Here is a 10,404-nt window from a genome sequence, read left to right on the forward strand (position 1 = left end):
ACTATAATAATGTGTCCTGGATCATTCTAGATATTGGTGATTTTTGTCTTCATTGCTTCGTTTTAGATTTTTGTTTGGTTGGGCAAGCTCTTGCCAAAAGCCAGGCTGGCCTGGACCTCTCGATCCTGCCATACACTGTCAAGTCCTGCAACACCATCACACCCAGCTGCTTTCCCTTTTTCTTGGCCAGTTTCGTTAGTTTTCTTGGTGTTACTGAGTTTTCTTCCAAGCAGCTTTGGCTCCATAGCATCTCTCCGCGTTTCCTGTTTGAGATTGGTTTCTGCTCTCACCTCATTGCTTCCATCCTCAGCTTGCTTTTAGTTAAATGCACTCAAGGTTAGGGTGGAAACTGGGGTAGGAATGAGCTTAAGGTCATTAACTGAAAACATTTAGCATCAGGTATTGTATCTCATTCTTGCCATCCCAGCACTTGGTAGCCTGAGGCAGGAGAATCATGAATTTGAGGTTAGCCTAGGCTAGATGATGAGACCCTATCTCAAAAAGTAAATAAAAGTTGCAGGTTAGTGCAGTAACTCTCTCTTAATTGCTTTAGGTGCTCTTTAGTATTCTCATTGTTACTTAATTCCTTGTGGGGAGCTGTTTTAAGGATCCAATCAAGACCTCAAGCATGCTAAGAATTCTTTGTTTCAGTTAGTGTTTTGTTACAGTGACAAAGGCCTGAGAGTAAAGGTCAAAAGAAGATTTATTGTGGTTCCTGGTTTCAGTAAATGGCCCCTTGATCCCATCTTCTTAAATCTAAGGTGACATTGAACACCATAGCAGTGGGAAGTGTGTTAAGAGTCTGCTTGTCTCTTCTCACTTCCTGGCATCCAGGAAGCAGGAAGACAGGAAGGGCTGGAGACAAGGTTTATCTCCTAGGGCATGCCTTGGCAACCTGCTTCCTCTAAGTCCCACTCCCTATTTTCCACCAAGGTCACCATAAAGTCCATTGGGGATTAATCTATGGATGAAGGATGAGCCCTCCTGATTCAGTCACTTGGCAGTGTTTGAATGTGGGTATGGGGGGACCTGGGGGCCAAGCCTTTGATTCCTGAGCCTTTCAGGGGTTACCTCGACAGCCATAGAGTTATACTCCAAGCCCTTAGCATTTCCTCTTTTTTTCTTGTAATTTCCATCTTTGCTGAAGTTCCTTATTTCTTCACTCATATTTGCCTTTTACATTAAAGACTAGTGTGGGAATCATAGTTGCTTTAAATTACTGACAGCAGCCTCAGGAGTTGGAGTTCTGGGTTCTGTTTTGTCTTTTTTTTTTTTTGAAACAGGGTTTCTCTGTATAGCCCTGGCCATCCTGGAACTTAATCTGTAGACCAGGCTGGCCTTGATCAAACTCAAAAAAATCTGCCTGCCTCTGCCTCCTGAGTATGTGCCAGTATCACCTGGCAGATGGGATTTTTTTTTTAAGATTTATTTATTTATTTTATGTATGTGAGTACACTGTGGCTGTACAGATGGTTGTGAGCCTTCATGTGGTTGTTGGGAATTGAATTTTTAGGACCTCTGCTCACTCGGGTCAACTTCGCTTACTCAGTCCTTGCTTGCTCTGGCCCAAAGATTGATTTATTATTGTACATAAGTACACTGTAGCTGTCTTCAGACACACTAGAAGAGGGCATCAGATCCCATGATGGGTGGTTGTGAGCCACCATGTGGGATTTGAACTCAGGACCTTTGAAAGAGCAGTCAGTGCTCTTACTCACTGAGCCATCTCGCCACCCCACAGATGGGATATTTTATTCCTGTCTTTGTGTGTGTGTCTCATCATGTTTGGTTGAAAGCAGGTATTGTCAGCCTGCTTTTTAGAAGAGGGGGTGGTATTTTTCAGGGGTATGTAGTAATCTGAACAGACCATTCTGGGTATCAAGCAAGTCAGAGCCATAATAACAAGGTTCCTTTTCTTTTCTTCCAGCTGTGCCTTTGTGCTTCTGTGCCTTCACCCCAACCCAGAAAATGATGGGGTCCCAGGTGAGCTTCTGCATAGTACTCATTTGGTTTTTCATTTCACTTTTGGAATGTTATATTTATAGAAAATGAATTAGAAAGCATAATGAGTTAGATCAGGGCTAGAAAGCCGTCTCAGTGGATGAAAGCCCTTGTTGCACCTTAATGTGGATCATAGTAGGGTTTGCCCCACACCAGTATCTCAAGTGCTGATGAAGGGCAGAGGCAAGAGGATTGCTGAAGCTTTCTAGAAGTCTAACTCCATGATCAGTGAGAACCCCATGTGTCCTTGACATTTTGCGGAGGAGTCCTTCATGTTTTAAGGGGCTGACAGAAAAGTACAAGCAACTCTCAAACTTGCTGTGTGTTTAGAGCAAGTTCATAACCTTCCTAAAAACATTTATTAATTATGTACTCAGTGTTCTGCCTGCATAAATGCTTGCACGCCAGAGGAGGACACCACATCCTGTTATAGATGGTTGTGAGCCACCATGTGGTTGCTGGGAATTGAACTCAGGACCTCCTGAAGATCAGTCAGTGCTCTCAACCTCTGATCTATCTCTCTAGCCCCCTAATACTGCCCTTTAATACATACAGTTCCAAATCTTGTGGTGACCCCCAACCATAAAATTTTTTGTTGCCACTCCATAACTATTTTTTCTACTGTATATAAGTTATTTAGTGTACAAATTATATAAATATCTGTGGCCTTGGGCAACCCTGTGAGTCATTTGACTCACCATGCCTTGGGGGTTGTGACCCACAGGTTGAGAACCACTGGTTTGAGGCCTGGGATTACAGGTATGTGTCCCTGTCCCTGGGACCTAGGTTTTGTATGTGCTAGACAAGCATTCTACCAACTGAGCTGCAGCCCCAGTCCACGTGTATTCGTCAGTTTTGAAGACATCTTAGTTGCTCCAAGTTTTGACAATTAATGTGCAGGTTTTTGTGGAAGCATAAGTTGTCATCTCATTTGAGTGAATATCAAGGATTGCTGGGCCACACGGTAAAAACATGATCAATTTTGTAAGAAACTATTAAACTATTTTCCAAGTGGCCATTCCACTTTGTATTCCCAGGTCAAGTTAGTGAGAATAGCTTCCATATCCTCACCAGCATTGGCATGGCCAGGATTCCACATTTGTTCACTTTGATGAATACATAGCAGGATCTTGTTAACAAATTCTCCCCGCCTTTGTGTGTGTGAAGTGACCAGATCTACTGCTTATTTTTTAATCAGGAGGTTTGTTTTGTTGAGTTTTAAGAATTATTTGTACATGGTAAATACTTTTTTTTTTCTGAGATGTTATATGGCTCAGCTGTCCTGGAGCTCACTATGTCGGCCAGACTGGCCTCAAACTCAACAGGGGAGATCCTGCCTCCCCTCCCAAGCGCTGGGACAAAAGATGTGTGCCACCGTACTTGGCTACTTTAAATTTTCTGATTTTAGCTAGGCATTGTGGTCCACTCGTTAACTTGACACATAATCATTTGTCCTTATATCATGCTTAATTTCCAAGTGAAAACAAATACCAGGCCATAATTATGCCTAACATAATATAACTATCTCTGGTATACTGCAAACACATTTATAAATTTTAGTATAGGTGGCAGAGTCTCTTGAGGGACATTATTTTAGTATTTCTATCTTAGATAATCACTGATAATTGCTGTTATATTACATAATAAAGAAAATAAGGAAAGAAAACAGAAACACATTCTTAAAAAAATATGACAGAAACATTCAAGTCAGTCAAAATCCTTTCTGCACCTGGTCATGGCCTTGGCTGGTGTTTATCACTGCTTTCCTCGACTGTGCAGTTGTATTTCCTCCACCCTCAGCAAGCAGGTTGTGGCTGTCTTCCTGGAGGAGTGACTCCTACTTTGATTCCTAGGGGAATGTTCTCTTTGTCATCCAGCCTGGGTTAGACTGGTGTAGTTTCCCATTGCTTTTCATCACAGGACACGGTAGCAACAAGAGAGGCCCTAGAGGATCTCCTACACTCCAGATAGAATCTTTCTTACCTCCACTGCGGGGGAGCAATCCAGTTTCCTCGTGGTGATCTGGATTAGTCACCTCTCTAACACTGTCACTTCTTTGATAGTCTGCTGGCTTCGGGCGTCAGAAGCCTTAAGGAGGAAGTCTGCGCTTCAGTTGAGTGAGATATTTGTGGTGTCTCATTGCAAGAGCACTTCTCCCATTCTGTAACCGTCATAGGAACAGAAAGCAAAAAAATTCCTAGTGGGTCACTAGGGGTGTTAGTAAGTGGAATTATTCCATTTTCAACCCCTTTATTCCTGGACCTATGGATCTTGGCTTTGGGAAAAACATAGCATATATTGGACACTGATTCAAAGCATATACTGTCTTCAGGAGAACCCTGCCAGCCCTCCATGCTGCTGCCACCTAATTGGCTCTATAACTGTGTCTATCAGGCCAGCTGCTTCAGGATGGTAGGGAACATGGTAAGACCAGTGGATTCCAAGTCATGGTCCCATTGTCACACTTTTTCGGCTATAAAGTGAGTTCCTTAGAAACAATAGTGTGTGGAATACCATGATGGTGGATAAGGTATTCCATAAGTCCACAGATGGTGGTACCATATCTAGGGCTCAATATATTGATCTCTGCTGTTGGTAGATCTGGTACTCAGCAGTAGCTGTAGCCAGGTCAGTCTTGAGTGGAAGTCCATGTTGTTAAGGTGTGCATCATAGGCCACTTTGTTCATGTGCCCATTGGGGAATGACAGGGATGGCTGGGGAAAGAAGCTGGCTGTCCACAGGACAGGTCATCCTATCTGCTTGGTTATTGAATGCCTCCTCTGCTGAAGTCACTTGGTGGTGGGAGGAGCCACTACAATAACTATCCTTCACCTTAAAATGAATGTCTCTGCCTGCCCCACACCACTAGACTCTCAAGAATTTCACTGAGGTAAAAGGCCCTTGAATTATAGTTGGATTTATGTTCCATCTCTGGTGTGCATATGTGTTACACAAGTCCAAACAAGTCCGAAGTGGTTGCTGCCTCTGTTCACTCCATCCAGTCAGCATGATGTCATCAACATGGTGAACTGATATTTTGTGAATTAGATGATTAAGGTCTAATTGAAAGCTTCAGGCAGGCATGATAGCACACTCTAATCTCCATTCTTTGGAAGCAGAGGCAGCTGGGTGTGAGTTTGAGGCCAGCTTGGTCTCCACAGCAATTTTCAGGATGGTCAGGCTACACAGAGAAACCTGACTCAGGAGGTGGAAATCCAGCTGAAAAGAAATTGTTTCTGGTGGTCTTATGGACAGATACTGGGAAAAAAGGACATTTACTAGACCAATAATTGCAAACCATGTGCTAGAGATGTGTTAATCTGCTCAAGGACACCACATCTGGTGGTGGAAATGCCACTCCTGCATCTTTCAAGTCCTTAATGGTGGCACTCATTTCTGCAGTTCCTCCAGGGATGTGCTACTGTTTTTGATTTACTATTTTCCCTGACAGAGGCAACTCTAAAGGCTTCCAGTTAGCCTTTCCAACCATAATAGCCCTCACTCCACAGGTCAGGGAACTAATATGAGAATTTTGCCAACCTCTAAGTATATGTATCCCAGTTATACATTATGGAACTGGGGAAATAACCAGAAGATGAGTTTGGGGACCCAGTTGGACTTCAACCAAAACTCCATGAGTCATCTGACCTCCATAAGCTCCTACTTTAATTGGAGGACAACAATGTTTTGGGGGTTCCCGGAATCAGCAAGAATTGGTATCCACCAATAGACCCAGGTAATCTGACTGCTTTGTTTTCCCCACTGTACAGTTCCCCTTGTAAAAGGCCATAGGTCCCTCTGGGGAAGGACTGGAGAAAGGCATTTTTATCAAGGCCCTTCATCCGTGGTCTTATGGGTCTGCAAACTGGCTCAAGTATGGAAATCGTTTCATGAGCGAGATCTGCTTTTGCCATGATCCAATGTACCCTTTCTTTCATTTGTTAAGAGATTTTTCCATTTGTATAGCTGCTTTAAAAAAAAAAAATGCAGTAGGCTTCTTATCCATTTCATGCCTGGAAGTACCATGGTTGATTAACTAGTACCAAAGGTCCACATGAGTCATGCAATTATAAAATTCTCCTTACCTGTGCTGACCACCACAGATTAGACCATTATGGACATTGCTTTGTCTATGCTGCCCATTATGATAGCTACATTCATCTAGCCTTTGGTGATTCAGTGCTGCCCCCTGCCGATGCTACTTGGGGGCCTGATTAATAAACTCAGGCCTTATCAACTTGCATTTACTTCATCCAGCTGAGCAGGAACATCCCCAGCCCTAAGGTCTGACACGAGGAAAGGGGCAACAACAAAGCTCATGAAATGTGCTGGTGCCCCTCTCACCATTTTGCATCTTATAGGATTAGTGAAGGGCATTCGTGATTGAGTTACCAGTAATGTGTTGGTGTCACACTAAAAAGAAGTAAAAGCACTTCCCCTGGAGTCACATAACAAGAGTGAGTGCAGATGGGAATTCTCTCTGCCTGCCTGCCTGCCTGCAGACTGCCCTGGGAATCTTGTCTGTCCCTCTGTGTGTGTCTCTCTCTGTGTGTGTGTGTGTGTGTGTGTGTGTGTGTGTGTGTGTGTCTTATGTAAGTAGGGTCTATATGTGCAGTATGTGTCTTATATGTGGGAGTGGTGTCTGTTCCTAACAAAGGGCTTTGCTCTGTCTTTACTGAGCAGCACAGAAAGCACCACATGGCAGTGGGCTACGTTACTGAAATCATTTAAGTTTTACAAGGGATTAGGTCTCTGAATTCGGCCGATTCTAGCTGACACAGATAACACATTCTCAACTAAATGTTATGATTATTTAGCATTTATGGTGGATTTTAGGAAGTTGTTTTCAACTTCTGTATTTGCTGTTTTCAGCAAATGGTACACATGCATTGCCCTGGGTCAAGGGCATTAAAAATAGAGCTATGCATTAGCTCAGGTTGTAAAAGTTGATTACTTAATATACCCAAAGCATCTAAGGTTGGTTACTACATTGTTCTCTTAAAGGCAGGTTAAATAAAGTTTGAGGGTACAGTAATGCTGGCAGTCTTAAATTTTAAAGGACCTTAAAATATATTAACTTTGGCTGTGAAGTCCCACAAAAAAAAAAAGTTCTCGTCTCTTAGAATGTAAGATATTCTCAGAATATTACATTGCCATGTGTCTGTGCACCACATATGTGCCTGGGGCTCTCGGAGCCCAGGAGAGGACATCTGATCCCCTGGGACTGGCGTTACAGTGGTCAGCTGCCAAGTGGGTTGTGAGAATCAAGCCAAGGTCCTGTGGAAGAACAGCCAGTGCTCTTAACCACTGAGCCATCTCTGTCGCTCCTGTGCATTATACTCTGTCAGATAGGTGTTTTTCAAAGATGTTCTTAGTCTGTACTGTGTTTTGGGTTTTTGTTTTTGATTACTCAGTGAGTTAACTTTGGTTTTGTTTTTTGGGGTTGGTTTTTCTAGACAGGGTTTATCTATGTAGCCCTGGCTATCATGGAACCTCTGTAGACCAGGCTGGCCTAGAACTCAAGATCCTCCTGCCTCTGCCTCCCTAGCACTGAGACTAAAGGCGTGCGCTACCACCTGGCTGGGTTTGTTTTGTTTAGTATTTTTGTGAGGACACAGTAGAGTACTGGGAGGGATATAGCTAATAGTGCACTTGCCTTGCGCTTGATTCCTAGTACCCCCTCCCATCCTAGAAAAGAAGCTGTGTGAGGTGTGAGCGCTCGTGCACATCTGGGTTAAGAAGTGAGCTCCTAGCCCCTGCAATGCCAGCTCAGTCAAGCCCTTCTTGGGGAGGAGTTTTTTTTCTTCTTAAGTTACATTTTAAGATTTTTGTGTTCATGGGTGGGGGCCTGGGGGACATGTGCGATAGTGTACATGTGGAGGTCAGGGACAGCTTGCAAGGGTCAGTTTTCTCCAGCACTTGGTGAGGAACTCAGTCTTCAGGCTTAACAGTAAGCACCTTTACCCGGGTGACCACCTCACTGGCCCTGTGTGTTCAGATTACATCGATGGTGGCAGTATAGGGGACAGTCTTCCTGGCAGATAGCAATGCGGTCTCCTTAGCAATACCTAAGCCGGGGCTCATAGTCTGGTTGTAGTTTTCCCGAAAGCTCACAGAACCTCATTTGGGAAGTCATTGGCAAGGTCATGAGTGGCATAGAAACACAGGGCTCAGTGCTGCTACTGTGTCTAGCTGGGCCAAAGTGTGCATCCAGTGCTCAGTGTTTGACAGGACTGTGATTGATGGAGCAGACGCTCTGTATTTTCTGCTTCTGGCTTTACTGCTCAATTGCCAGCTCTCAGGAGTTGGTTAAAAGCAGGCAGATCTGTTAGATGGGTGGAGTGTCCTTACCTGATCCCAGGCCGCCTGGTGTGGAAGGAGCAGAGAAATGTCCTTAGCATATGTCCAGGACAAACCAGAGCAAGTGCATGTGAGAATCTGCACGTAGGCTTAGTTAAAATCTGGTGTAGTATCAGTAAGGATCTTGATGCTAGACCTCAAAATGCCTGCTTTCAAATTCCTCCCAGCCTACACTAGAAGTAATCTGGTACCATTAGAGTTACTGCTGTTTTGCAACCTCTTCCTGGACACTTCTCTCTGCTCTCCTTTTTGAATTACTGCTTTATTGCTACTTTTTCCTTTTTTATTTTTATTTTTTCAGACTGGGTCTCTTTGTGGCAGTGGTTAACCTGTGGGTCTCAACCCCCTTTATGGGTCCCATACCAGATATCAGGTATTTAGATTTTATAATAGTAGCAGAATTACAGTTGTGAAGTAGCAGCAAAATAAATGGTTTGGGGTCACCAAGACATGAGGAATTGCATCAAAGGTCACCGCATTAGGAAGGTTAAGAACCACTGCTCCATGGCTATATACTCCTGGCTGTCCTGGAAAACTCTGAGTGTTCCAGGATGACCTCTAACTCAGGGATCTACCTGCCTCTACCTTCTGAGTGCTGGGATTAAAGATGTGCACCAGGCTTCTGTGCATTTTTCAGTGGTTCCTTGAGAAAGGGTGAGAAATACACTCTTTCAGACCTTGTGTTTTTGAAAGGTCTTCATTTTTCTTTGTCATTTGATATAGACCTCTGCATCAGTGTGGATTTGTCTCTTTCTAGCATTTATTTTTGGTCCCTGACAATATTGAAGTTTATTATGTAGACCAGGCTGGCTTCAAACTCAAATCTGCCTACCTCTACCTCCCAAGTGCTGGGGTTCAAGACGTGCATCACCACACCTGTCCTGAATAATGTCCTCACTGTTGAGAGCTGTGACAAACACTGGACAAGCAGCACAGCTGGGGCTGTGGACATGGCCAGATTAACTCTTACTGTATCTTTTCCATCTCCCAAAGCTAGTCACTTTAGAAGGAAATGTGTCATTTCAGGGATCCGTTTCATTCACTGATGTAACTGTGGACTTCACCCAGGAGGAGTGGGAGCAACTGGACCCCTCACAGAGGATTCTGTACATGGATGTAATGCTGGAGAACTACAGCAACTTACTTTCAGTGGGTAAGAACAGCTTTGGGGATGGTAGGAGTTGTAGACAGTGCAGTTAGAATGGTCAGTTCAGAATTCTCTAAGGGAGCTAGCTACAAGGAGGAAAACGAAAAGCTGGTAGAAGTGATTATCTGAGGCTTTGAACAGTTTGAGTACATTTCAAGTTTATGAGATTTTTTTTTTTAAACTAAACTTGGTACAATGGTACCTCTTTTTTTTTTTTTTTAAGATTTGTTTATTTATTATATATAAGTACACTGTAGCTGTCTTCAGACACACCAGAGAGGGCATCAGATCTCATTACAGATGGTTGTGAGCCACCATGTGGTTGCTGGGATTTGAACTCAAGATGGCTCTTATCCACTGAGCCATCTCACCAGCCCCTATTTGTTTGTTTGTTTGTTTGTTTGTTTGAGACAGGGTTTCTCTGTGTAGCCCTGGCTGTCCTGAAACTCACTCTGTAGACCAGGCTGGCCTCAAACTCAGAAATTCGCCTGTCTCTGCCTCCCAAGTGCTGGGATTAAAGGCGTGCGCCACCACTGCCCTATTTGTTTGTTTTTAAGACAGGATCTCACTTATGTGGCCATAGCTGGTCTTGAACTCAGAGATCATCGGCCTCTAATCCTCCTGCCCCAGTGCTGAGCAAAAGATTCATGCTGTGAAAGGCTTCACCTATCCCAGCCTAGCCTTGAGCCCTGTGTGTAAGCCAAGTATAGAGTTTCTGTTCCTCTCAATTGTACTCTCAAGTACTGCAGTCACAGGCATGCACTGCTATTCCTGGTTTTCTGTGGTGCTGGGGGTGGAGCCCAGGGCATTTTTAGGTATGGTAGGTTAGGACTTGCTGACAGAGCTACATTTCCAGCCTCCTTTGGAACTGTTTTTCTTTTTTCTTTCTTTTTTTT

At 43.8% G+C, this 10,404-nt stretch overlaps 1 protein-coding gene across 3 annotated transcripts in view; it reads left to right on the plus strand.

Moving 5' to 3' along the window:
- Zfp1 (ZFP1 zinc finger protein) overlaps positions 1-10,404 on the plus strand; it is a 35,329-nt gene that overhangs the window by 18,109 nt on the left and 6,816 nt on the right. For 2 of the 3 annotated variants that reach the window (XM_031341470.1, XM_031341471.1), the window contains exons 2-3: positions 1,928-1,983; positions 9,388-9,514. In XM_031341470.1, the coding sequence (XP_031197330.1) occupies positions 1,969-1,983; positions 9,388-9,514 (142 nt within the window). In that variant the 5' untranslated portion in view covers positions 1,928-1,968. The remainder of the gene's footprint in view (positions 1-1,927; positions 1,984-9,387; positions 9,515-10,404) is intronic. The other variant, XM_031341472.1, reaches the window with a different exon arrangement.

This window comes from Mastomys coucha, unplaced genomic scaffold, assembly GCF_008632895.1.
Source record: "Mastomys coucha isolate ucsf_1 unplaced genomic scaffold, UCSF_Mcou_1 pScaffold22, whole genome shotgun sequence".
Taxonomy (NCBI): Eukaryota; Metazoa; Chordata; class Mammalia; order Rodentia; family Muridae; genus Mastomys; species Mastomys coucha.